We start from the raw sequence: 26730 nt of genomic DNA, 5'->3' as shown, positions 1-26730 counted from the left end.
CAAGTGTGACAATACTTATGAAAAAGGTAGTAACATTATCAGAACACAATTTGTCTATAATATAAAGTAATACACTAACAATAGTATTAGAAAAATACAAAGCACAATTAGTAGTTCAAGGAAACTATCAGATTGACAGTCTTAACTATTATACAGACAATTTATTTGCTCCTACTACTAGACTATCTATAGTATAATTAATATTAGTATAGGTAGTATCTAATAATTATGAAATACATTAGATAGATATTAAATCAGTATATCTATACAGACAATTAATAGAAGACAAAGAAATATATGTTAAACCTCCTCCAGGTAACTTAATAGACAGATTACAGAATGGACAAATATTACAATTACAAAAAGTGCTATACAGATTAAAACAAGCTAGTAGAAGATAGTATAAGACACTATCTAATATACTACTTAAGTACAGATTAACAAAATCCAAACATGATAACACTGTATTCTTTGTAAAGAAGAAAGAAATAACTGTAGCCATATTATTTGTATATGTTAACAATATTACTATTACAGTAATGAACAATAATACTATTACAATGATAAAACAATCTATTGTACATTATTTACAATATACAGACAGTAGAGAATTACATTAGCTACTTGGTATAGAGATTTAATACAACAGAGAGCATAGATTCATTAGGATGTATCAGACACATTATATTAATAGTATAATCAAACATTACAAACTTACAAACAAACAGAGCATACAAACACTCATACAACTAGGTATACAATTAAAAACAGTATTGCAAACTAATACTAATAGAAAACAAATGTCTGAAATACTATATATGAACATGGTTAGTGTACTTAGATACATTACAGACTGTATACAGTTAGATATAGTATTTGTAACAAATCAGTTAGTAAAATACCTTAATAACCCTAGTATAGAGTATTATCTAGCACTTAAGCATTGTTACATATACTTAAAAACTATGAACAATGTCTGGTTCCAACTTAGTAGCACAAATCAATCAATATTGAACAGATATACAGATACAGACAGTATGATGCAAGAAGGGTATTGTGTAATATCAGGATATACATTTTACTTGAGTGATTCATTAGTTTTATGGTTGAGTAAAAGACAAACACTAGTAGCACATTGGGAAAAAGTCTAAAAGGTTATATTACAATATAATAGTGTGAAAAAAGTAAAAAATGTAAAAAATGTAATTTACATATTATCAGACCTCAATTTATAATAAAGTCATATAACATTGTATAATGTACTATAAGGTTTATAAATGTAATAAAAGTACATAAGGATAATACCCCTTTAAAACATATAAAATGTATAATATTAGACCTCCCTTTTTTGAAAGGTATTATAAGGATTTCTGTATTTCAAAAGGATAATATATGTTTCTAATGTTTTACAGACTATATATAGTTATTATTTCTTCTTGATAATAATTTTCCTTTACATTCATTCATTATTAAATTAATAAAAATCAATTATATTAAAATATTTATATAATACATTACTATTTACAATAATTAAGAAAATAAACCTGAAACACATACATAGTACAGTCTGTGTTAAGATTTGTACAGAGAGTGAGTGAGAGTGTCTGTGTCTACTATAATGTGAATACAAGTAGGCAGAGGTTGGGATCAGACCAGACTCAAGTAGTAAACAAGTGTATTACAGGTATTAATTACTAGGCTCATACCTTGACCAGATCCAGACAGACCATCAGAAAGTAGGGGCATTAAGAAGCTCAACAGTTATAATTATGTCTGTAGTTGACTCTGTCCTTTTGATCACTCTGTATTACTCATCTTAAAATCAGCAAAGTCTGCTATTTCCACTTTATACACACTACTATATATTGTGTACAAATATCTGAAGGGCAGCCATACAGTAAACTATAAGTAGAGGGCAAGTCAGATTTACTATAGTTGTCAGAATCAGTAGTAAATACTGATAAAGAGACACTTACAGTACTTACAGTGTATAACAAGCTGCCTCTGCCTTATTCTTTTTTAAACAGCATTTGTGATAAAAGAGGATGAATGTATTTTCAGATTGTTTAATATAGTCTTTGTTACTATGTTTTAGTCATTACTCTGTCCCTATGAGTTGAATTATGTGTGTATGTAGGTTGTAAGATTGTACAAGTTGTAGAGGTTACTATTGTACTTGTGACACAGGTTGTAAGATTGACTGGCTGAAAGTGTAAGTATGAGTGTTAGTATTAGTATGAGTAGATAAGTAGATTGAGGAGATGAACACACTGTAACAGTGTGAAGCAAGTGTGAGTAGTGTACCAGGGTTGAGATCTAGAGTGTTAAACAAGCTGATTTAGGCTATAAGTAAAGCTGTGTTTGTATGTACACATTGTATACTCTGATTATGTCTTACAATCAGAAGTACAGTAGGTTGAGTAATTATAAATAACTGTAAAGGTGTATCTCTAGAAGGTTCTGGCTTAAAGAGAGAAAGTAAAGTAGAGAGTATAGACAGACTCAGTAAAGGAGTAAGTAGTTAATCACTACTTCTAATATTTGAAACAGTGTCATAAACAGTACTAGGGAATATAAAGACATGTTAAGCTTAGAATAGTAGGTGGGGAAGGAGAGTGTGTACAGTGTCAAAGACAGGGTACTATAGGAGTGGTTGTACCTAGACATTGTTGTGAGCATACTTGTAGATTGTTACTTGTACTGTAAAGTAGGAAGAAGTATACAAATGTATAGAGTTATTAAAGAAGTTGGTCAGTATTAGTTAATAATGTGGATACAGATGAAAAGGTGAGTGTAAGGAAAGAAGGACAATAACAGAGAGGCAACACAAGTAGTAGAACAAGGAGCAGAAGGGATAGAAGGGAGACAAGAAGTTGGAAGGAGAGAGATGAGCAACTATTATGTAGGCAATTATAAAGTAGACTGGCTACTTACTACTTTATGTTGAAGGACAGTATAGTTAGCTTAGTAGTACAATATAGAATCTGAAGCTCAGTACAGGCACTGTAATAGTAGATTAGAGAGACAAGTTATAGTAGTATTTATTGTCTGTGTTGTTGTACTTAGAGTACTTACTAGAGGACACTTACAAGTAGAGGACTAGGCTGGAAAGAACAAAAGTAACAACATAGTGTCAGGACAGAGGGTTAGACTTAGAGAAATAAGGATGCTTGTAGGTAGAGGACTAGACTAGAGAAAACAAAAGTAGCAACTTAGTGTTGAACAGGTGGTAGAGAGTTGTAGAAGATAGTGGAGGCATTAGAGATCTGAATCATACTGTATAGTACAGTTACAACCTGTTTCAGTCATAATACAATCTGTACTTGTACCAGACTTTGAGACACCAAATACAGCTTGTATAAAACAGGCTGTATCCTGTATCCTATTAGGCCAAATACAGTCATATATGACTGTATACAGAGTACAGACATTTAAAGAAGATTTTCAGTATTAATAACATGTGTAGCACAATTTATAACTATTTCTTCTCTTTGTATACCTTATAATATACCTTTTATACATAAAAACACCAAATTTAGCTAATCTTAGAGTTAATGTATTAATATTATATTATTTATCTTCTCAAAATAGTTAGTCATGTGACTATCTTTTATTACTTCATACAAATTATATTTCAGATTTACTGAATATATTAATAAAAATGAGTATAACAAGTACTAATTTGATAGGAACATACATATAAAGTAACAATAGGCCTTTTTAACAATTTTAAAGTATATTAATTATTTCTTTCTATTAATATAATATTAAATTTGTATTTACAAGTGTATTACTGTATACAGCTGTATACAGTACACACTGTAGCTGTACTTGTGTCCTAGAACTCAAAAAACAGTTGTATTTTTACAACTGTACCCTGTACAGGCCTGTACAGAGTACAGTTGTACCTGTATACAGTACACTCAGATCCCTAGAAGGCATAAGATAAAGAAGTGACAAGGACAAATGCATCATTATAAGCACTTGATCTTCAGCAGTCAATTATGTAATCAATGTTCATGATAGTAGCAAAGCTGTAAAACAAATCAATTATTATATTTAGATGTAAAATAAATGTATAAATTTACTTTATAATATAGCTAATAGTACTCTAGTATGTATATATTCTCCTAAATACAGTAATATAAATATTATAAGTAGTTGAAACCCTTATACAGATAACACAATCTGTTTTACAATGTAAATATAAGACTATTTTCAAAATTATAATCTAAGTATAATACTTTAGCTTGTAATTTAAGGTTATTATAATGTATTCAATGAATTTTAATCATTTATAACACTTTTAGAGTCCCTATATACATTAATATTCCTTATTTTAGTATTATAATTGTGTTCTAACCCTTACAGTCATATTATAATGTATATAAAATGTTTCTACTACTTTAAATGGACTGTAATTCATTATATTTAAATGGACTTTTTCCTGATGCAAATTCAATGTATGAAGCTGAATTAATAGCTCTTACAAGAGGAACACAAGAAACAATCACACTTACCCATTTAGCTGAAGAGATTCTGCAGGTCTCTGAAGCACCAATTAATATTTATTGCAATAATGATACTGTCATACAAACAGTTACATCAGACAAACTCAAATACTCAGAACAGACAAAGCATTTAGATCATAAGAAAGATTTTATTAAATGCTATATTGAATTAGAGTACATAAATGCAAAATACATACAGACAAACAATCAAAGAGTGGATATATTAACAAAAGTGCTATATGTACCACAAGTCAAACATCTTACCAGTTTACTCAGACTAGTAAGAGTTTGAAGGGGAGTATCACAAGATGATGACTTTATCACAAGACAATGACTTCATAATGTCTCAGTTAGAATACATACAATATAAGGACAAGAGACACTGAGCAGTCAATCGTCACCTCGCCCCTTGTTCTTGCGTGTCTACCCTTTCCACACAAGGTGATTTGAAAAGGGAAACTGGTCATCCTGTGTAAGCAATAACAATCCTGCACACAGCAATTTTGCCAAATAAGTAGTTATAACATTGCTTTCATTGCATACGCTCGTAACTATGATGTGTGAGTTGTAGGTTCCGCTTACCGATCCCTAACCGCAACTCCTTCTGGGAAAGCTCTTCTTATTTCCTCATCTACTGTATTACGAAGTTTGTCGAGAATACCTTTGTCACCCTCAACTGCAGCAGCGATAACTCTGCTCCGTAGTTCTCCCAGTTCTTTTTGTTTATCTTTGAACTTATTTATCTTCTGTTTGAGTTTCCCTTTTATCTCCTTATGCCCTGCTTGGGTTTCCTCGATCCTTCTATTGAGCTCTGCATGCAGGTCTGGATCTAGACAGGTCTTGCAAATTTTGTCATAGGGTCGCTCCTTAAGTGAAGGCATACGCAGTATGCCGATCAGCTTCTCTACTCCCTTAATATCTTCTTCCAAAGCCCACAGCATATCAGTAATGTTTGTTTTGAGATCGTCTACTGGAAGAGGAGGATTCGCTGGAGTGTGACCTTGATCTGTACCAGAGGTACTAGGTGATTGCGAAGTATGTCGATTCCCACGAGCCATTATTATTCTGAGATTATTTCGACTGATAATATCGCTTAGGCTTTGATAGAGGAGAGTGACTGAGTACCTGGAAGCAGCAGTCAACACACAAAGAGAGATGTAACGTCAAGGTATAGGCCATGATTGACTTTAACGTACTCAACGACAATGCAATGTGCAGGACCCAATCTGAGATAAAGGCACGATGGTCAAATTACCCTCGCGATTGCGATTTAAGCAATGTGGCACAAATAAGGTACCGATTAGAGAGGCACAATAGAACGGCGTCAATCTCCAAAAACTTGATTGTAGTTGTACAGTTTTGCGCGGGTTCGAAAGCGGATATACATGCACCAGGCTATTGGTACAAAAATTACAGATAAATAAACAGTTGGTCTCATAGGCAAAGCATTTTATCCCAAAGGTAGCATTGAACAACGTGAAGGGAACGTCAAGAATTATCAAAGCATTGCAAAGTCCAGAGGCCGGCACGTGGTGAAATAGGCTAGCGAAGTGGCCAGAATAGCAATCAGCCCAATGCTTGGTGCAAAGAGGGGTGACGCGCTGCTCGCGGTCGCAGCAGCATTCTCGACACTAACCATGCTTGACACAAATGCGTTCCATGCAGATATAGTCGGAGCTGGGTATGTGAACGTCGTTGTCGTCGATATGCTTCCTCCAAACACCACTGAATTTCCCGGTAAATAGCCGTTCCCGAGTGAAGACACTTCGCCACCAACTGCGGGCGTCGACGCATCGGTAACGAGGCCTGTCTGATTGTTTCCTAAAACGAATTCCCGAAGGAAGACGAATGCTGCTGCAGGTGTCTTTTGCGGGACGAGATGCGATGCACCGTCGAAGAGGACGTATGTCCAGTTTCGTTCCTGGTGCACGATGCCTGCGAATTTCCCTGTATCGTCTGTCCAGGGTGTCGAAGGTTTGCGAGCGAAACCTTGAGTGCCGCCGAAGGTCGTGTTCTGGATGGTCACTAGGAAGAAAGATAGTTATTTTGATGTATAGATAAGTCAAGTCGTGGTAGCATACCTTCAGTTCCGTGATGGGCGAGGAGTGAGTCATCGTTCCCTGAGTAGAGTACAATGCCTACACCACGTTCGGAAGCATTTGCTGCTAGCTCGTTCAAGAAATCCTGCGGACTGTTTCTATGTGTAAGAGAGGGCAAATGAGAATGTAAAACTTGGGCGTACTCAGGACCTTTAGGAGAAAGAAAATCCCGTATCAGTAATGTAGTTAAACGTGAGAGGTCCAAAAACTAACTTATGTCACCCAGCATGAACGAGCTATTGAACGGATATTGGGCACTCTCGATCCATTGCTTGCTGGTTGGCGCGTGTATTGCAGCGACTGTCCGTTCGTCTGTCTGCACATCAGAAAGAGCTTCCGAATCAACTGAAGATTAGGCCTACCATTGAGGAAGACAGGAGGAAGCATATTGCCCGGAGACGTTGCTGGCTTCACTACTAACGCATCCGTAAGGTCATATACGTCAAGTGCAGCCCCAGTTGGGTCTTGACCTGCATAAAATTTCTTAGCACGAACGCTAGCTGGGCAATCGGGAACAACGAACTCCAGGGCAATGTAAAGTTGACCATATAGTCATAGAGCTCGTCGAGCAAGAAACACGCATACCACGAGTCAATAGTTCCGTTCGAGCGTAGTGATAAATCACGCTTCCATGCCAGTCTCTTTGCCTTCTGCTCTAAACCACGTTTCGCAAGCTGTGTGCCGGTTGTACGTTTAGCATACTCGACAATGGAGCGCTTCATCATCTGTCTGGTTGAGGTAGAGCGATACAGACGGCGAGATGAGAGATCGGCAGTGGAGGGGTTAAGCGGGCTTAGTGGATCTGTTGGTAATGGATAGACCAGTGCTTTGAAGTGACCACTAGTCTGCGGGTATGTTAAGTTTAGGTCGAAGCCACAAAGATTAGTCCTAATCATCACCAATCAATTAGCACATTCAGTCCAGTATGGATTCTGTGCTGTCGACACCTACTGTTCACGGAAATAATTAAGCACGTCCGTGTCATAGTCGACTACCTGCGGGTATGTCTCAATGACCGAGACGACAGTTGAGTCCTGTGAGGCTGGGAAGCCACCGATTGTACCATCTCCAATGACTATCTTCATGAGTTTGACCGGTGCATTCGGTGTTGAGAAGATGGTCTTCGTAGCATAGGGCTGTAATCGCGCAATTTTAACTTTACAAAGCTCATTATTTTTCTATACGGACTCACAATCCATCGACCAGCATAACTCTCGCCAGCAATAATCAATGGTCGAGTTGCTAAACTTGGGAATACCTTGACGAGGTTGGAAAGGAACTGTACAAAGTCTGATCCCATCTGGTCATCGTCGAGGACTACGAAGGCATAAGTTAAGAATTCGGACAGATTTGTGATGCCTTACCGTATCCTGTGGCATCTGCAGTTGCGAAACCCACTCCGACGGGATTGTCAACCCAGAAAGTGTCAACAAGCGTATTCCAACTAAAGTTATTTGCTCTTAATGATAGATCGTCTTGTACTCGCAGAGGCCCATTCTAATATATTATAAGTTAAATAATAGGCTTGTTAAGGAAACTTGATCTGAATTTACCTCGAGAAGCAAACCGGCCATGCTGGAAGAACCAGGTCTAACAGCGCAAATCCATTTTAGCAATGGTGTTCACAAATTTGGTAGACTCTGAGAAAATGAGGTACACACGGAGCACGCTGTTCGTAGCCTGTCTACCGAAGAATCACGTACAAGACGCGTACAAGACGCATCCCATCGATAGACATTCGGCGAACGACTGCGCAGCGGCCGAACGGATAAAACAAATGAAACGCACCCTCCCTGCAACCAAACCAACCAAGGATCCGTACTTCCATTTGTCGTTAACGACCCATTCTCCTTTTCGAAAGCCCAGAAAAATAGTGTGTCGTTGTCGTGCCCCGGTCGATTAACGGGTATGTTGCCAGCGAAGCTTCGCGTGAGTGGAAAGGTGACATTCGGCAAACTATCTTTCACCTCAAAATCTAGAGAAAAAATTTGAATAATCCCAGGTCGGATTTCCGCGTATTCATGATGAGAAAATTGCGGCTCACAGTTCTGCCACTCTGGGCTGAGACCACCACTTGGCTGACCGGAGTAGACGTGGGGAAACGAGCTGTTCGGCGTTTGCGCGCGAGCGCAGACCGCACCAAGTGCAACGGCGGCGACGAAGCTGACAGCAAAGGCCATGGCAGACGTCGCTTTCAACTAGGATTGTGGTCGCATGCGAAGCGGTCTTTATATCTCATCACAAAGGCGTTGTTCCGTCGGTATCCGAAGATCATGTTGCCTATTTTGAGCAGCTCGTCGTCTAGACGAGGCCAACTGGCACGCCAAAATAAAATACTCCTCCACGTCCTTTTGTCGGCACTGTCCATCAGAAAGTCAGCGTTGCTAGGTACGAGTCGAAGAAGACGCCTTCAAGGCACTTTGAACAATTGGGCAACAGTCCCAATTGTTCGTTTTCCAGAATAGCACACGGACGTTCCTGATGGAAAACATTGACTGCACGTGATACCTTCCTTCATAAATACATGATGAAATTCAAAAATGGAAAAGCACTGTTTGGTAAATATTGCGATTTTAAGATCAAGCAAGACGAAAGTCAAGAAATGCTATTTTCAACGCTGATACGGGACAACAGAATTGCGGGAAGTGAGTGAGTACGGGAGGTGGTGAATATGTCGAATCCTTGTTACCAACACTGGCAATTGTACACGTACTACAACGGGCATCTGTTATATCCTACCGTATCTCGTTCATCTCGTGGACTTTTATCATACACCCAAATCGGAAGAGATGGACCCACGGTACGCGCCATTCATTGTACTTGACAAGCGTACTGCCTTAACGAATGTGTCAGTATGGCCACAGGCAAATCGACACTAATAAACATTGATTCAGATCCTGCTCTGGCGTTATTTGACCTACAAGCGCCGAGGCTCAAAGCCTAGGGAGAAGCAATCGACAGGAGCACCTGAATGGAGGAAGTCAATGCATAAAGTCCCACCATATACTCAACATGCCGCGTGCAGGAGTTGATCGGAACCGTCTTCCCACCATCACCGCCCCGCTCTCACACAAAGCAAAGTGACTCGGCATGCTCCTAAAACAGGCACAATAATTACTTCCTCTCAGCCTCTCAGTCAATCGAAGACAAACAGGCCGGACCGCTGCATGCGATATGTGAGATATTTCCCGTTGGAGAGACACATACCAAGGCCTTGATGTCGAAAAACATGGCGGTACAGCATCATGAAAGATTTGGAGAACTTGATTACCCTGTATACGTTATGTCCACTGCAAAAGGTAGATAACTCTCTCCAAACGTATATTTGGAGAGGAGTTCGTACCCTGCTTCAGTGATGAATAGAGGAAGCCAGGATAGGGATCTTTCAAAGCAAAGTATGGAGCTAAAGAACATTTCTGAGTTATCCGTTCGGTCCGGAGAGGAAGCTGGCAGTGCATCAGTGGTATTCCTTTGTTGTAGATGGCCCTGTTGTTGAGTTCGTTTCCTGCATCCTTGAATACTAAACATTGTCCCGGAATTCTATGACACGCCACCCGGCACGAACAAGAGGAAGCTGCGACAGAACCGAAGCCGTGTCAGGGAAAAATGTAACCTTGTAGCCTTCTAAACCTAGTACTTCTAAACTTAATAAGATATCAGTTCATGCAGGGTAACTATGTCAGATCATCAATGAAAAGTACCGCCTGTCCGGTGAGGAATAATCTGTACGGTTGCTGAAGTAATGAAGGCTATTTATATGCGCCCCTAAGCCGAGGCACAAGCAGTGTTTTACCCTTCGATTGATTCTATTCAGTGATAATTTCAAGTTCAACATTTTTTATTTACCAATTAAGTAACTCACCAGTCTGAGCAGAGTAGAGTACACGCATTTGACAGTAAATTTGACGCACAGCATGAATGTAAGGGGTAGAATCGGTCACTAAGCCGGGTCCAATCCTAGTCCCAGTAATTCAAAGATCCCGTTGCTTGCCACAAGCTGTTATCCTGCACAAGGAACCGTTAACTACTTCCTCGTCGGAATATCGGATACGAAGTGAAGTCAGTATAGTTTCCTGTTCTAGGTACCCCGAGCCGCTGAAACGTGCTCGTATTGCAAACCAATTTCCGGTTGACTCTGAAGCGGAAGACTCGGGAGTATTTCTGCATAGCAAGGCGGCACTTAGAAGCAAAAGCGTGTTAAAATCAGTACGGAACAGAAACTGCCGGTAAGATTCCTATTTTCCGATCAACTGGCCAAGATGTCGGCGAGACCTTAGCTATCCTGCGAGAGCGGTAGAAATTCGGAGGTAGCAGTCAAAATGTAGATGAATCAGAACCATGGAAGTGCTCTCCTTCGCTCCTTATAGAAAAGGGTATTGCATCATTAGAACTGTTGAAGGGCGAGATACGCCGGATGCATTTCAAGTCCTTTGAAGATCATCATCATCCGGTAACTCCTAGCTTAAGTGGGAGCTATTGAGCCGCATAAATGTGTTCCTGAGATGAAGATGAACTGGAGCGCCGAGGTATTGCCGCAGAAAACAAATAGTGAACAATGTCGTAGGGTGGACTAATACTTTGAGGTTTGCGGTGGCAATACGTATAGAAGGTATGGTATGACGAGCTGCAACAGTGATATGTTTTCGCGAACAATACGTCAGTGGCTCTCAGTAGAACTCGGCGGAGTACCAGAAAATTTGAACGACTCTGGGCTGACAAAGATATGTTCGCGATACCATTGGAGCTCTGCAGCAGAGAAAAGCAGCATATCAACATCAGAGCTAAAAAGCATGGAAGACCTAGGAACAATAATTTGAATTCATACCTTTGATTGACCCACGGATGTCATCCAATGCTCTACGCAAAAACAAAACATTGTGAGAACCCGATTTATACAACTGAATTGCTTAATTGACCTATGAGCATTGTTTTCTGACACCATTGGAGGTGCGACGGAACCATTATACCACCGACGGCATAGTTCCTGACAAAATAAATCAGTCACCTAGTTCGGTATCGATAACGAAAAGGGGCGCCGAACCTTTATACTTGAAACATCTTTACTAGTCCTTCAATTTCACATTAATTTGTAGTAAGTCTTCTGATACTTACCTACAATCCTGACTAGAGACTCAGTGCTTAAAACAGACGTCCTTGTAATGAAGGATCTTCTGGGAAGCTTACCGGTAATGAAGGTATTCAAGTAGACGTGGCATTCGTTCCGAGAGGAACATCCGATCAACATGCACAGAATTTCCTGCAAGTACACCCACTTTCCTCTCCGGAATGTATTTTTGGACATAATCAAGAACCATACTTTCCACGGACGAGAGGGTGTTTGACGATGCCAAACATGCCTGTGTGAGCCCAGTCTACGACGTAAAACAGATCGATTTCCACGATGAGTTCAACTGTCTCAGATGCAAAAGTAGGATAAACACGTTTTAGAGGAAAACTCACAGAACCATGTTGTCGGGTGCACCACTCATCCATCCTATAAAAACAAAGATGAACAAAAGAAGAGAGCGAAGATCCATTTCTTGGAGCGCGTTACCTGTCAAGCCGCTCCCTGTCGACCTTGACCACATACTCAATTCCATCATCAACAGGTGTAAGATTACCGTCCGTTATTATTACCTAGGAACGCCGAACAAAACGCATGTTCCCATGTGTCACAGAAAACCACAATTCAATGAAAGTCGTGATGACGTACTGCAATCTCCATAATATCATCCGTTCGAGCGTCTAGCCCTGTCATTTCAAGATCAATCCACACCAACGGACCTGCATCAAAACCGAGCGTTGGTGATGAAGTATGCAAAGCTTGGCTACGAGCAGGAACGCCTGCTGCTGCGGCCGCGGGTTTGAAAGACATGAATGAATCGAAAGATAAGCGCTCTAGGCTTTGATTAGTTCCGTAAAACTGTCGAAAACTGAATACAGAGGTGAGCCAAGTAGTGGCTGCTCTGTTGATCATAGATAGGCAAATGCGAAGTCGCGGTTGTCGGAAAAAACTTGAGCAGATGTTGTATTGCCAAATAGAGAAACCTGCCTTCCTTATCCGGAATCTCAGCGTCAAATGGGAGAGAAGCACGAGTATGAATCACACAGATAGTGGTGGTAGCATGAGGGCCACTTACCTCGGGGTTGCACAATTCACCACATGTTTTAGTCCGTCAAAAAACTTCGGGTAATGCGGGGCCCTATTGTCTTGCGAATTATTCCTGATCCTCACACGGAGGCAAATTGCACATCGGTAATGTCGATTTCATCGCTGAAGAAGAGCTATGGAAGAGTGAGTAGCTTCCGGGTCGATCTACTGACCACCATTTCCTGCTGGGCAGGTACTTACATGACACAGATCGGGGCTCCACATTCAGCTGCTCGATGGGAAAAGATACTGTTCCGCTACGATTGCGGTCCGACTTCGGAAGAGTCTATTGAGATACATTCCATTCAATTGTTTTTAACTCTAAAACATCGGAATAATAGGCACGAGATATGCGGTGACGACAGCGAGAAGACACGTTAATGAAGAAGAGAATTTGGCTATGGGAGCAAAGCAATAGAGAGATCGCTCGCAGAGCTGTATACAGTGTGAACATTTGCGATTGTGCGGAGAAATAAGAATGTGCGGCACCCGCCACTTGAGTATGCGGATGTGAGGATGGGAACAACGTAGTACGGCTTCTACGTTGGATAAGGATAAGACACAGCAATAGAAAGTTACAGGAGTAATTCCAACTTCCAGATTATTTACTTAGACAGAATAAAGTAGTCCGTTTGCATCGGGGACGTGCAGTGCGTGGTAATAAAATAAGATTATGGGAAATAAAGAATGAGACTAATCCATCAGAAATCCCAGAGAGTTCCCTAGAGCGAGCAGTCATTCAGAAGGCGTTCAGGAGGACAAAGAACGACTTACGAAGGCCGGAATACCTTCCGTTTTGCAACCTTCCATAATCTCCTGGTTACCTTGGTAGTTTGACGTGATAAAGACAACTTCAGCCTTCCAGGAGTGGTAGGCATCGCGAACGAGTTTCATCACGTCAGGGCGGCCTCCACGCTGCTTAGAATCCCAAAGGCATAGTCGTTCGGGTTCGACGTGCCTATGAATAAGGCCAGCAATCGTCGGCCCGAACGTCTTCTCCTGGTCGCTCCCGATCCAGATGAGATACCAGTTGGGAGACTGAATACAAGTCGAAAGGGCGGCGCCGAGACCTGTTCCGGTGCAAACACGGATACCACGCTTGTAGAGCGTCGAGGTGTTTGAAACACCGGCGAATTTGAGTTGACGAGTCCAAATATGAGTGGGCGGATCATTGACGAGTGAACGGGTGAAGTCGCCCTGTACACCGCAAATAAGGTAGTGGTACTTTGCGTGCGTCCCCTCAGAGATAATACCAAAAGCGTGATACTGCGAGATGGTAATTAATAATTGGTACACGTTAATGTCGAAATTAATGCGGTGCATACCTCCATAATGGACGAGCGACTGATGCGGGCGAGAAGGCCCTGCTGCATACCCCGCTCAAAGCGAAGGACGGCAACTTTTGGTGAAGGCTGTCACGGACTAATTAATACAAGCATCGATAAGATATAGAACAAAACCTGTGCTCACAATCTCAATGTCGACCTTGACCTCTCGTACCGTAAACCACGGAATGAGGATGAATACCGTCATGCCAAAAACGAACCAGAAGTCTTGCTGCTTGATCATGTGGGTACCATTCGGATCCCATTGCCTTGTATTCGGGTCATAGATGTCACCTATCGTTTCGAGGAATGATGAGAGCGGGGGAAAAGATTGTAGACGCGATTAGGACAAAGAAACTGCGATCAACAGAGAAGGCGTGACTCACCAAGGACGACAAATACCCATGTACTGTATCGCGGGAAAGCACGAGTCAGTATAAAGATTGTGGATACAGTATAGCGGTACGCGGAAGTGTGGGTGACTGTGCCGGAAACATGTACTTACGACAGAAGACCAAGCCTGTGAAAAACAAGCAGTCAGGAACGCGTTTGAAATTGAAAGAGTCGCATTGAACTCACCAGCCGATGAAACGATGATGACGCTCGAACATGCTGGGAAAAACAGGTGGTATGTCAGTAACTTGTACGTTTCAAAGTGTGCAAAGCGTGGGAAAATAATATATTAAAGGCCATTTTTGGCCGTCCAGTGAACAAATGCGCAGCTCGGGTATCAAAAAGACAGAGCGCGGCATGGAGCACATGTAGACAGCGGAAGGGTCTACTGGGCGCGAGGAGAAATACGCGTAGGGACAATACTACACGGGAGGTGGTGGAGTCGACCTGCGATTTGTACTCACTTGTGGTGCGTGTTACGGACCCATGGGAAGGCACTAAGAATGGAAATGCAGATGAAGATGTTCGTGGTCACTCCAGTGATGAGAATGGCGTCGTGAGTGTTCTTGTGGTTGATGAAGATTAAAACAACACGGAATATGATCCAAGCGCAACCAGAGGTCGCACAGCCACTGTGGATACCTCCTAGATGTTGTAGCACAGAGGTGCATCCCAAGCGCCACCAGAGGGGAGTCCACTATAAATCAACAATTAGTTATTACTATGCAGACGTCAACATAAGGCAAAAATGAGCTCTACCTTGGCGAAGCAAGTATTGATGACAAGGTACAAGAAGCGCCCAAATAGTTCATTTCGTACAAGGATCGCAGTTAAAAGGTTCCCGAGGATAAATGCACCAGTGTAGTGACGAGGGTAAGTCCAAACGTTGAGAGCGGCTAATAGGAGGCCAATAGCGTTTAATGTGACAACAACGGTGAAGAATTTGCTGGAAGAAGCTGGATTAAGAACAAGCCCACTAAGGTACAAATCAAAATACCCACCGGTAGGTGTTGTACCAAAGCTTGAAGCGTACCCAGCGACTTGCACGCTTCCACTTTGGCTTCGGCGGAGAGGGCTTCTTCACGGCAGTAGACACTTCCTTCGCCACAGTGACGGTTTCAACCTTCTTCTCTGATGCGAGTGGTTTCTCGTCCGAGGTTGGGAGAGGTGGTGGCAGATCTTTCAGGTCAGCGACGGAATTAATCCGAGTAGGTCCCTCAGATGCAGTGAGTGAAGGAGGCATCGGGAGGTCTACGGCATAGACCTGTTCAGCTACACCCCGCTCAGCATCGTGAAGAGCTTGCTCGCTGTTCGCCATTGAGGAGAGAACCGACGGGAGAAAAAGAGTGGGAATTGGGAGTCAAAGAGGACTGACGACTCGAAGGAGGATTTATTAGCGGTTGGATAAGACCTGTAGGCTAGGTTAGGGAAGGAAGGCGAGCGGAGTCGTGGGTAGCCTCCGAGAGTAAACCGAGGTGCTTAAGTACTGCGGGACCTGGCTCCGAGATGTATGCGAGGAGGCATCGCATTCTGGATTGCGGGTCCACTGATGCGTCTCAGGAGACACCGCTCGTGGAAACGTTATCGGGTCTGGCAATCAGGGCTGTGAGTACATTTGCGGACACTTGTGTAAAGTAGAAAAACAATTACCTCATACCTTCGGAATATAGTTTGTTTGTTCGAGATTTCAATATATTATTTTGAAGGGACACCAGAGCCCTGTCTATCCCTTTGCGCTTGCCAGCACATCCGTTCTAAGCTTTTCTAGCTTCACAAGTGATCTCAATAGAGAGCAGTTATCTTGGTCGTCCGTTTGCAATCGCGCAAAGAAACGAAAGCGGCAGCAAATCGGGCCCGACTGAGACGGCAACATGAGACGTGGAGGCAAAAAGCAGTTGGGTTACGGAGGAGAGAAAGTTAGACTACAGAAAAGGTAACATGCCGATCATTTCCAAATGTGTCGGTGATCGGCCTTAGTCTAACCGGGTTGCCCTCAGGCTTAGCCTGACTTCACACCAACCCTCCCAATCATCCCGCCTTTCTCTCATACGGTGAGAACGGAATGAAGAAAATTTTCCCGTACCTTGTCCTCTTCTGGAGACTCAACCCTACCGTGTCCGTGTCCAGTGACGGATTCTTTGACGTTATGTTCCTGTTGATGTCGGCATGATTGTGGTAAACAAAACTATGCTCCAAGTCATGATCCTCTTCTCTCAGGGCAATTTGGGACTAACATGCTGTGCTGCTTTGACATTGTCATCCTCTGTGAACTGCCGTGAGTTGCAAGCGCTTACGACCCATGTGCTTCTGTCGGCACTCTGGTTCAATCCGAGCTGGATGGATGGCTAAGGGTGTTCCTCCGGCGTCGTCGTGGGTAATGTTGATGATTACTCCGGATGCAACTACTAATTTCGAAGCTGCGAGATATCACGTTTGTGCTTTTCTCAACATCAATAAGGGTATCTTTTCCGTCGAGGCTCAACTCTGAGAGCTCATATCCGTCGTACGGACCCGAAAGACGCTCCTGCAATTGGAGGATGAATGAGGAGCCGTCGTTGGCGACTCGGAATTAATCTTCATGCGAATCCCGCAGCAGACTGCGCGCCTTCAAAATATATGACAAATTCTTCCAATCGGACGTTTTTCTCGATTGCAAGGCTCGCGGGCAAAGCAGGTATGATACGCAGTCGCAATCATAGAGAATTCCTTCTCAACTCTTCAGTCGGAAATTTAAGGAACAACAATGTGGCGTCTAGCCGACGTGAACAAGTCTTTTCCTATTCATCTGAGATTACCCTTACGGCCACACGGGAACGTATGAAAAGGAAGTAGACAAAATTGAAACCTTTTCTTTATCGGAACTCCAAATGTTGAAGTAAAACCTTTGTAGTTTCTTAGAGCTTGAATCTCAGCGGATCTGAGACTCTGAGAGTCTTGCTACCCGGAAAGCTGAGTGTGGCTCCTTCTAGGACTTGCTCTGTGGACCATGAATGATATTCTTTCATTCATTACACGGAATAACGCGGAACAGTCAAACGTACAAGTGGATTCCGAATGTCCTTGATCGGGGATGGGATTGTCCGCCATCACGTTACAGCATATCAGTCAAAAAAAGTGAGTATTTTTTGGTACTTCTTACTATTCCTATCAGCTGGGAGTATCTCATAGAGTCTCCACCTCTTTGGTACCCTGATTTGTTGGACATAACCCATACCGATGGGCGCCTACACAATCTATCGGTTCAACGAAAGCTCGCGGCATCTCGGCGCACAGAGTATCCCACAGCGGCTCCGCCACTGATCTACTATACCCTGCAAGAGACTACATTCTCACTGCGCACTTGCAGTTCACACGTGAAGGCCTATCGTCATCCGCATGTTTTCTGTTATTCTCGGTTAGCTGCTAAAGGAACTTCGCACTGTAATTTCGAGTCAAGCGAGCCGTGTAAGCTGATTTTCCTTGATGAGCTTGGCGCCTTCTTGCTAGATAATATCTTCTGCGGAGATAAGCTGCCGATGGTTGGCCTGTGAAAGGCGTGGTCTACGTGGTCTGAAGCAGAAGCGGGACGAAAAGCTTCGCGCTCCAGTTGATTGTAGAGTATGCCTTAACTTCCAAGTATCTCTACTGAGTTCTAGCCTCCTTTCAGTGGCGAAAGGCGTACTCCAAACTGGGTTATTTGTAAGGTCTATCGCTCAATGATTTCGTGCTTGATTTTCAAATGTCTCAGAAGGTATCTGGAATTGGAAATTGCTGGTTGCCGAAGTTAATCCATGCCGCTGGACTGGGAAGGCTTCCCAGCAAAATCCACCAGCTTACCTTGGATCTGAGTGTTCTTGGTGACTCGTCCCACGGATTTGGAGAGACGCATATGCTCTCTCTTTGAAACAAATGATCACCCTGTTTTCTGGGCCTTGCTACCAGAATAATTTCAAATCAGGACATTATCCCCGTGGTGCATGATTCTCTAAATGCCAAAACTCTTCTTGCTAGTGACTTCATTGAGACGTATACTTCAATTCATGAAGCTTTTGCATCCTCCAGCCTGTGGCACGTTCACCGATCGGGCTTAGAGCCAGTCTACATTGCCAACAATCTTACTATTAACAGTCAACTGTCGTGCGGCGGGAACCACTGTAACATTCTTCACATTTCTTGCCCAGGAGGGTCTCGATTCCAGGAACCAGCAATCCCATCCGAACTACTGAAGCATCTGGATAAATTACTGAAACTGACACTAGTATGGGCGCCGGCGTCGGCGACGGCTGTCCAAACTTGCTAAGGACTTGCAGAATCCTCTAAATCTTATTCATCGGATGAGACTCATTCCGAATGCTATCACCACTCTCGAGCAGGCTTCGATCTTCTTCTCCAAAACGGATATTTCGCATTTTGCCCCGAATGTAAACTCTCCAAGATACTCTATCAATACGCCACATTTTCAATTTTCTGGTCTATTATTCTCATCCTTATCTATGCCTATCTGCCTTGTGGCTTCCATTTCCTATCGGTTGGGCCCAAGAAAAAAATCATTGCGATGCTAGGTAGTTATGGCTTGCTCGTTGTGTTGCTTTGTCTTGGCATTCGTAATTCTGTTTACGTTTGAAAAACTGGCGAATTACGCTTACAAGTCTTCTCTGGATATCCAAACATATTTATTTATCAGTCGTCACAACAGCCCCAGCTTGACTGCAATGGAGTCAGAATACAGTCATTCTTACCATTAATGCAATCGTCCACCGACTAAACTGAGGGATCGAAGCAAAGTCGATCTCGAAGCACTCACTTCAGAGCCAGAAGACAATTTTATCACCGAACATTTATTTGAAATTCGTACAGCTCAATGGCTTTCCAAGAAAGGAACGAATGGATCTCCGCGATGCGTATGCCCTCGTTCCGTATTGGCAAATATTGGTCCTCTTACGGGACACCGCCGTCAAACCAAGCACGAAACGTCGGGCGTGTTTAATTACCGCGGGTGCATTCCCGGTATGTACGGCTTCAGTCCATGGCATTGTCTCACAGCAACGCCGCTCATGGGTAATACTCATCACGCATCAAATGCATTGAAAGCCGTCGCCGCCAAACATGTGCGTCATCTCCTGCATTGAGGTAAAGTGCGCATTGCTGTGCAACTCTTGCGGATCCCATCGCCGCCGTGTCTCGGTTAATGTGCCGCACTCCGTTAACATGAGCTGTCGTCTAAGCGACAGTGGAATAATGCGCGTGTGCGTAAAAAAGACACATATATTGACTAGTGAAGCGCTCTAGGTGGATTCTGCTATTTTCAATGCAATGCGATGCGGCGAGCGCTTTAATAATATTCCTCGGAGATCCTTCGCATGAAGGTATTCTTGTACCTGCTTTGGTGTGAGTTATTTTTCATTATGGGTATAACAATGACATTGGTGCATTAAATCCACGATTTATGTATACAGCGTGCTTCCACAGCCGTGCTTCTGTGTGACATGCTTCACGTCGCCCCAGCGTATGCCTTGAAGCAAGCTATGGCCGCATCTCCGGTAGGCTTTGTCAGCGTCGGGAAGAAGCCTTCTTGCACTGCATGCGCCCTGGTGCGAGGGACCGCGCGAGTTGATCTATACGGATACAACGTGCTTGTGGCCAATGGTTCTAGACTGCGAATCACGATGAGATGGAACAAAGTCTACCGGATGCTTGCATTTTCCGATCCTTACCTTCGCGCGATACTGTCTAATTGCAGAGGACGCCACGGGCCGGTGTACAAGTCCTATAGGAAGTCTAAATAAATAAGGCTAATGTCGCCGATGCGCGGGTCTGAAGTGAAGTCACTATTCACGCAGATACGATCTCATCTATACATAAGTTTCCCCGTGTCTTCTGCCTCGGAGAAGAGGTTCCAGGGTGAAGCAAGATCGCAGATACGAACGCAATTTGATACGTGCGGCCTCATATTATTTTCGCCTGTGGATTGTAGGGGGAGTTGAAACAACAAGGAACTGTCAGTGTCAAGTACGGCACCAAGTCTGACCTTGTCGCTCTTTGCCGGATTATTTGGATGTGTGTACGTGAATCTGTCACGTGAAGTCCCGACCTATCGCACTTCTTTATCGTTTAGCAGAACCTGGCACCAACTTCATTAGATTATAGTCTTCCGTTTTGGGTAAAGCGAACGCGTCTTCTCGCCGCTCCGATACTCTTCATGATTTCCCTTACTAACCTTCTGTGATATGACCACCACCACTTCAGTTCGGGAACGATGCCACGGGTTTCATTTTGCTCGAAGCCTCGAACCTTGATTGCACGGAAGCATTCCCTGATATCGGCTCCGATGGTCGCACTGCCGTACGGACCTGAGAGTACTGCTCATTATAGTCTATTTTAGGAGCACCACGGACTTTACGCCATTCAAAGGAGAAATCGGCGGAAGCATCTCTTCCTTAAGATGTTGTCCATATACTGCAGCGCGTTGCGCCTTGAACTGTGCTAAACATATTCGTCAATCAGGATCTTTAGATTTTTACTCTGTGACTGTCATGGATGGCCTCGTGCAAGCTTAGGACCGACTGGTACTGAATACAAAAACTACCGACGGCACGGCGCCTTTGTCAGCTACGGCTCCGAGTTATCAGGAATTTTTAAGGTTCAAACTTGGCATTGAACGACACAACTGACCACAACTGATCTGCTGTGGCGGTGGCCAGAACAACTCGTCGTCGACCGCGTGGATGGATCAACGCTAATGGAAGCTTACGCCGCGGTCTCAGCACTCAACGTCTCGGAGCCATCCTTTTCTTAAGGCTGTCAGGTACCCTTGGACCAGCATCGGTTGCTCTAGAGAGCTCTAGGCAGAGGCTATAACAATATCCACGCCAGTCAACGTCAATCATGAAAGGGTTTCAGGTCCTAGCACCCGCGACATTGCTCACCGCCAGATAAAAGAAAACTTATTAAGACATTTGCAATTAACCATTATTGTGTGTTTGCGTTCGGGAACAAATTCCTCGGAAGGAGTGAGTGTCCAAGCGGTTGTATGAATATCTTTTCCCCTCGCCGTTAGGTGCTCCGTTAATCAGAGTGTCCCCCAATATCACAATTTATGACAGCCCGAAATGAACATTGTGTCACGCCGGGTAGTCAAACAGGGCAATCTCTTAAGCGGACAAGAGTTTGACAGGTGAAATGAGAACCTGACACAGTTTCCAATATCATACCTATTATTGGAGCCCTATCAAATTCATCCTTAAGCATGAATCAAGCTTTTCTGTTTTCATTTAATTTCCAGGTAAAGACAAAGAATATTCCGTTTCCTTCTATAGCTATCATGTATACAGTTACTGTCAAGTCGAAACCTGTCGTACACGTAGAAAGGCCATTTACACCTTTTGTAAATGCTATATCATTTCTTGTATTGACTTATCATTAAATTCACGCATCAGAAGGATCCAAAAGCAAGACGCTTCAGATGAAGTTGCTACTGACATCTGTAGGATCCAACCAAATGATACACACCCACCCAGACCAATTAGTCGCTAAATGTTCTCTAATTGACGAATTTATGATGCATATTTCCCTCACTTTTAGTGGTACAGAGTAACAATTATTGGAATAACAGTAACAGAAAGGGGACTAATTATTATAAGTGGACATCAAGCTACTTCTCGAATCAGCGAAGAATGAATGCTGATATGAAACCAGTAATATACAGGTAGCTGGATAGTACAGTATGCACACTGAGCTTTGCCCAATGTACAATATTTACATGTATGTAGTGTTTCTATCATCCAGTTTATTGCAAGGGCAGGGAACGTCACGGTAGTGCCTAATTCTGAACCATCGGTTGGTAGTCCTTCCGCTACCTGCATGACATCATTTTTGACGTATCTACATTTGCACTGGATGCAAAAGAGAACGGAACTAAACCTAGCTTCCGGTTTCCACTTTCTTACTTGGACAACACCATCATTCTATCACAACTTCCTCAGGTCAGGAAGCCTCTTATTGCTCATAAAAAGTCTTGCTCAATCTGGAGAAATGTCTGATATTCAAGTGAGCTTGTCAACAATTTTAAGTTAGAACTAGACATGACGCTCATTGATAAATATACTGCCTGAGCAGGAGGGGGACCATGTCAAATACGCACCATTCCATCGTGTCGGTATGTGATACGAACCATCATACCGCTGATTTTGGCTAAATAATAATCGTACCTCTTCAACCACACCTTGTGTACTAAACTTCAACCATAATAGCTGATCCTGAAACTGCGAATCAGTCAACGGGAGAAGTAAAGGCTGTTCATGACAGACCAAAGAAAGAAGACCCAGAGGTATGGATATCTGTTTCCCTGTCTGATCTAAGGGTGCATCGATGCACTACGAACTTGTATTCATCATTCGGTTTGATTTTCTCACAGCATAAGACATATACGATTCAGAACGACAACACTGGGAAAGAAGCGTATTACAGTGTGCGTTCGTTAATGTCTCTTCTGTAACTAAAAATGTGTATTCTAATGAGATTCCAACAGCAAAAATACGTAACGGAGAAACTGGATGATTAACACACAGTATCTTTAAACATCACTGTTTTGGTTACAATTCTCGAATTCTGATGAAGTAATCTCGTCCATTTGTCCCTTATACTGTACCAACTTTCGTGTCCATAGCTTTTCTACAATCAAAATAAACACCATCAATATTGCTTGATATGATTGAGCAGAGGACATCGACGGGTCATTGAGCGGGATAGACAAGCGTGCCGATACTCCAATTTCGATAAATTACCTTTTTACCTTTTGTCAATAATGACGTCATCCCTGACGTGCCTAATAACGACTCGCCAGACTTAAATTCGCTCGGTAAACACTTTGCCTTGAATTTCCATCCATCATATACACTGTCACTATAACCTAAGAGTCTAGATACGAGAGCACTCTTCACACAGTATGGCCGACGAAATCCACGTAAGTTCAAGTGTACTCTTTCGTTGTTCGTCGAAATACTCATTTTCACCTTTATATTGGCGATATAGGAAGGAGACCACGTCAAATATGCTCCATATCATCAAGCGCGTAAGTAACTACTCTCTGGTAATAAATTTTGATGTTTTGGTAAAGCGCACTCTGATCGGAATTTCGGCAATTATGCATGCAGCTGATCCCAAGAATGCGAAAAGCCAGGCAACTGGCGAAGTAACTCGTGTCCACGAGAAGCCGAGGAAGGGTGATCTGGATGTAAACACCCACCTGCATTGTTTGCTTCCTGATTGAAATTAAGCAATGTTGTACTTAGCACAAGACATACACTATTGAGAACGACAATACGGGTAAGGAAACGACATATGGTGTAAGTCTGCAAGTTTCTTCGAACGCGTGCATATTGCTCATATTATAAATGCTAAACAGAAAAGGAGTATTACGGAGAAATTAGACGAATAAGCAGTTGATGCAACAGTGCATTTCAATGAAAAGTCGCTTTGCGTCCAATTTTTTTGTACCTTATTCGGTCATAATACCATGCCTTATACAATTTACAAGGAGGCTGATCGGCTGAGCACTCGTTTTGGAAACAAATTCTAAAATACGCCCTGCACTGGATCATACGTGAAATCGCTGAAATATGCCGGCGTTATCGAGTTGTGCCCGTTTCCTGTGGCATACATCCCGACAAGCGTCTTTAGATGCCCTCATTAGTAAACACCATGCGAAGGTCTGACAGAGGAGATATGCACGTACGCCAGTAAAACCCCCACTAACTTCTCTTGCCGCTCCATATCCAACAATTGTCCAGTTATTCTCGTTTGCCATTGTACCGTTCTTTAGCTCGATATAAGAGAAGACGTATGTAGACGCGTTCACTGCCTGGACGCGAAGCCTCAGCTTCTCCACGTCGTCCGTGAGCGGGAATAACCCAGGTCGTGAATATACGTCACTCAATCCACCTGCGCTCGCGTTTACGTCGATAGTCTTCAACTGGATGAACTTCTGCAATCGACTGCTATCTGACACATTACGTTCCACGACGACTCCCATATCGAAATGCTGCATCCTTTGGATGAACAACGTCATTCCCGCTTCTTCGCTTTCCACATCCGAATCACTCAGATCTGGTGCGAACTCCAAAGTTGACTCTGCAGTGAATTCAACAGCATCTTGCCGCCGTGATATGAACGTGCTCGTGCCAACACCGCCATTCCCAGTGATATTCTCTGTCGAACCCATGATTCGCAGAGTATTCGGATACCCTTCTGGCGAGACAGTGAACCGCGAGAAGTATGGGAAGCGATAGTACACAAGCTGGCGAGGTAATTCGGAGAGCGAAGCGTTTGGAGTGGAAGGGAAGGTAATATGCTGGGAGTGTCCAACGAGCGGATCGGTTACATCGTGATTCGTCGGCTTCAAAGGACATATAATTGAGTAAACAGGTTCTGATGTAGGATGTAGATAAACGTACGTGCTGTGGAGGAGGGAGAGGACCGGTCATGTTGATGTATGCGTGCCCTGGAGTGGCATTATTGAACATCGGAAACTCGCCTGCGCGCGCAAAGCTTCGGTTTAATAACCGCACTGATAAATTTGAATAGCGAAGCCTACCTTCCTCCCATACGACGGGTACAAGGACAGTTTCCCGTCCCATTGGGCTGAACGAGGAAGCAATTAGCATTCCTTCCTCTTCCTCATAAAGACATAAGGAGACGCACAAGTTGACAATTCCATTCCTTGTCGCAAGCGCGACGGACCACCAGTTCCCCGCGGTGTCATTGAACACATCTGCGTGCCCTAGTGTCTGCACTTCATGACAAGTTCGATATGTCAATGAAAATTCTTTCTTCTCTGTATAGGGAGACGACTAACAATACAAGGAAGTGTTGGCGTTTGTCATTACTGGGTTGTTCGCATAGGAAGTATATGGACCTGTGACATTTGGAGACCGTGCCATACTTACGAGGTACATATCGTATTGCAATTAGATACAATTAGACCTCGTCTATAGGCACGACAAGAAGCGATGCTTACGTGACCATATGACCAAGACCCGTTCCACCTAAGGACCGGATAAGCAAAGAGAACCCCACGCTTCGCAAGGTTAGTTTTTTACCTTCAGCTACCAACAAGTAATATCCATCGTCTCGTCTGTATATATGCGGACCTTCAGGTGCCTAAATGGATCGTGAAAAGATGTACCGATGTCGTTCTGCTTTCCGAATACACGCACCTCACCCCCAGTTCCGGCCCAAAGTGTTACTGGTTCACCGCTGACACTTTCACCAGTTGCCAAATCAATGGCGAATAGTTGTATTCCGGGGAAGATACGCCAGTAGTGAGAACCTTGAATATATGGTGTACCATCGTCGTCCCAGAACAGCGATGTATCGTAGCCCTGGAAAGAGAAATGTACGGGATCGGACCAGCCATTACCATTGTTTGCGAAGATGTCCTTTGTCGTGAAGAGAAGCTGCATACCAAGGATCAACTTGCATTTATCTGGGATTATGTAATTCAGAACACACGTTATCCCAGAGCGCTGGCGAATCTTCAGGCTCGGAGTCCATTACCAGCGTTGTTGTCACATAAAATGTGCCTTCACGATGACGAATAGTGCATGCCCAAATGCCACCAGTAGGGGTATTGATCGTGTTCAAAGTCGGGAGTTGCTCTGGTCTCGATAAAACATTGCCTGGCACAGCCAAACAAATTAGACATTTACCCAATACTGCGTTACGGGATGGATGTTTTCATCAAGGAAGGCAAACGACAATACTCACCGATCTGTTGGAATTGTACCAAGTCACGAGAAGTGTACACAGGAATACCTGGGAAAGCACTAAACGAGCTCGATACACAGAAGAACTGCTCGCCAACACGTGTGCAGGACGGATCAGGCGCAAAACCACTAACGATCGGGTTATGGTACGATCTCAGTCTTGCATGGTCCGGTGAGTTGGCGGTTACGTCAGAAAGGGCAGTACCCGAGAGAGCGAGATACAGCAGAGCGGAAGTCAGAAGGAATAGCATAGTCTCTGCAGACTTCACGCAGAGACCTGAGGGCTTTTACGATACGATTTCTCCGCCATGGTGCAGAATAGTGGCCTCATATATGCGTAGCGAAGCAGAATTTTGGATCGATGACGATCAAGGCTTAGAACAATATCACGAGAACACAATCCACAGTACAGAGAACTTCAGAAGAATGTACTCGGAACCGCTCGTCGAAGAGCATGAGCGCCATGTCTTTGAGTAACGGGCCGTTTATGACGGTCACGAGCCATGGTGC

The 26730-nt window shown here is 43.3% G+C and overlaps 8 protein-coding genes across 8 annotated transcripts; 3 read left to right on the top strand and 5 right to left on the bottom strand.

Annotated features, from left to right (window-relative positions):
* Nucleotides 1–5867: 5867 nt before the first annotated feature.
* On the bottom strand, nt 5868–9062 carry FOMMEDRAFT_116589 (alpha/beta-hydrolase). Its single transcript, XM_007262028.1, has 12 exons — nt 8655–9062; nt 8399–8585; nt 8164–8200; nt 7975–8107; nt 7803–7927; nt 7562–7746; nt 7134–7498; nt 6973–7080; nt 6824–6922; nt 6754–6760; nt 6593–6702; nt 5868–6536 (listed from the first exon to the last, which is right to left on the bottom strand). Exons 1-12 carry the CDS (start codon nt 8788–8790, stop codon nt 6010–6012), a joined length of 2019 nt encoding a protein of 672 aa, XP_007262090.1. The 5' UTR covers nt 8791–9062; the 3' UTR covers nt 5868–6009.
* A 2205-nt stretch (nt 9063–11267) lies between these two features.
* FOMMEDRAFT_72008 (ribonuclease H-like protein) lies at nt 11268–12485 on the bottom strand (the record flags this gene model as incomplete). The annotated part of the gene is made up of 8 exons (XM_007262027.1): nt 11268–11356; nt 11436–11467; nt 11527–11594; nt 11652–11679; nt 11795–11982; nt 12071–12104; nt 12165–12247; nt 12324–12485. The coding sequence occupies 8 exons, from the start codon at nt 12483–12485 to the stop codon at nt 11268–11270; spliced, it is 684 nt and encodes a 227-aa protein (XP_007262089.1).
* A 977-nt stretch (nt 12486–13462) lies between these two features.
* FOMMEDRAFT_73390 (uncharacterized protein) lies at nt 13463–15722 on the bottom strand (the record flags this gene model as incomplete). Its single annotated transcript, XM_007262026.1, has 10 exons — nt 13463–13483; nt 13536–14027; nt 14087–14173; nt 14232–14380; nt 14473–14495; nt 14592–14606; nt 14666–14698; nt 14944–15176; nt 15239–15425; nt 15481–15722. The coding sequence occupies 10 exons, from the start codon at nt 15720–15722 to the stop codon at nt 13463–13465; spliced, it is 1482 nt and encodes a 493-aa protein (XP_007262088.1).
* Nucleotides 15723–16275: 553 nt separating this feature from the next.
* Nucleotides 16276–17059, bottom strand: FOMMEDRAFT_150828 (uncharacterized protein; the record flags this gene model as incomplete). Its single annotated transcript, XM_007262025.1, has 5 exons — nt 16276–16401; nt 16563–16631; nt 16714–16742; nt 16774–16896; nt 16987–17059. The coding sequence occupies 5 exons, from the start codon at nt 17057–17059 to the stop codon at nt 16276–16278; spliced, it is 420 nt and encodes a 139-aa protein (XP_007262087.1).
* A 2283-nt stretch (nt 17060–19342) lies between these two features.
* Nucleotides 19343–20812, top strand: FOMMEDRAFT_150827 (uncharacterized protein; the record flags this gene model as incomplete). Its single annotated transcript, XM_007262024.1, has 7 exons — nt 19343–19465; nt 19550–19704; nt 19748–19844; nt 19915–20049; nt 20433–20519; nt 20574–20618; nt 20705–20812. 7 exons carry the CDS (start codon nt 19343–19345, stop codon nt 20810–20812), a joined length of 750 nt encoding a protein of 249 aa, XP_007262086.1.
* A 1319-nt stretch (nt 20813–22131) lies between these two features.
* On the top strand, nt 22132–23018 carry FOMMEDRAFT_25302 (uncharacterized protein; the record flags this gene model as incomplete). Its single annotated transcript, XM_007262023.1, has 6 exons — nt 22132–22163; nt 22228–22504; nt 22574–22613; nt 22708–22784; nt 22872–22925; nt 22986–23018. The coding sequence occupies 6 exons, from the start codon at nt 22132–22134 to the stop codon at nt 23016–23018; spliced, it is 513 nt and encodes a 170-aa protein (XP_007262085.1).
* Nucleotides 23019–23402: 384 nt separating this feature from the next.
* Nucleotides 23403–23894, top strand: FOMMEDRAFT_150825 (uncharacterized protein; the record flags this gene model as incomplete). The annotated part of the gene is made up of 5 exons (XM_007262022.1): nt 23403–23420; nt 23493–23528; nt 23574–23690; nt 23749–23802; nt 23862–23894. 5 exons carry the CDS (start codon nt 23403–23405, stop codon nt 23892–23894), a joined length of 258 nt encoding a protein of 85 aa, XP_007262084.1.
* FOMMEDRAFT_101567 (uncharacterized protein) lies at nt 23885–26471 on the bottom strand (the record flags this gene model as incomplete). Its single annotated transcript, XM_007262021.1, has 10 exons — nt 23885–24130; nt 24192–24912; nt 25019–25096; nt 25157–25247; nt 25311–25396; nt 25473–25500; nt 25555–25615; nt 25672–25911; nt 25967–26133; nt 26222–26471. The coding sequence occupies 10 exons, from the start codon at nt 26469–26471 to the stop codon at nt 24032–24034; spliced, it is 1821 nt and encodes a 606-aa protein (XP_007262083.1). The 3' UTR covers nt 23885–24031.
* Between the last annotated feature and the right edge of the window lie 259 nt (nt 26472–26730).

Source organism: Fomitiporia mediterranea (assembly GCF_000271605.1).
Source record: "Fomitiporia mediterranea MF3/22 unplaced genomic scaffold FOMMEscaffold_1, whole genome shotgun sequence".
Lineage (NCBI taxonomy): Eukaryota > Fungi > Basidiomycota > Agaricomycetes > Hymenochaetales > Hymenochaetaceae > Fomitiporia > Fomitiporia mediterranea.
The sequence above is the reverse complement of the archived record's forward strand: the minus strand, read 5'-3'. Positions and strand labels throughout refer to the sequence as shown.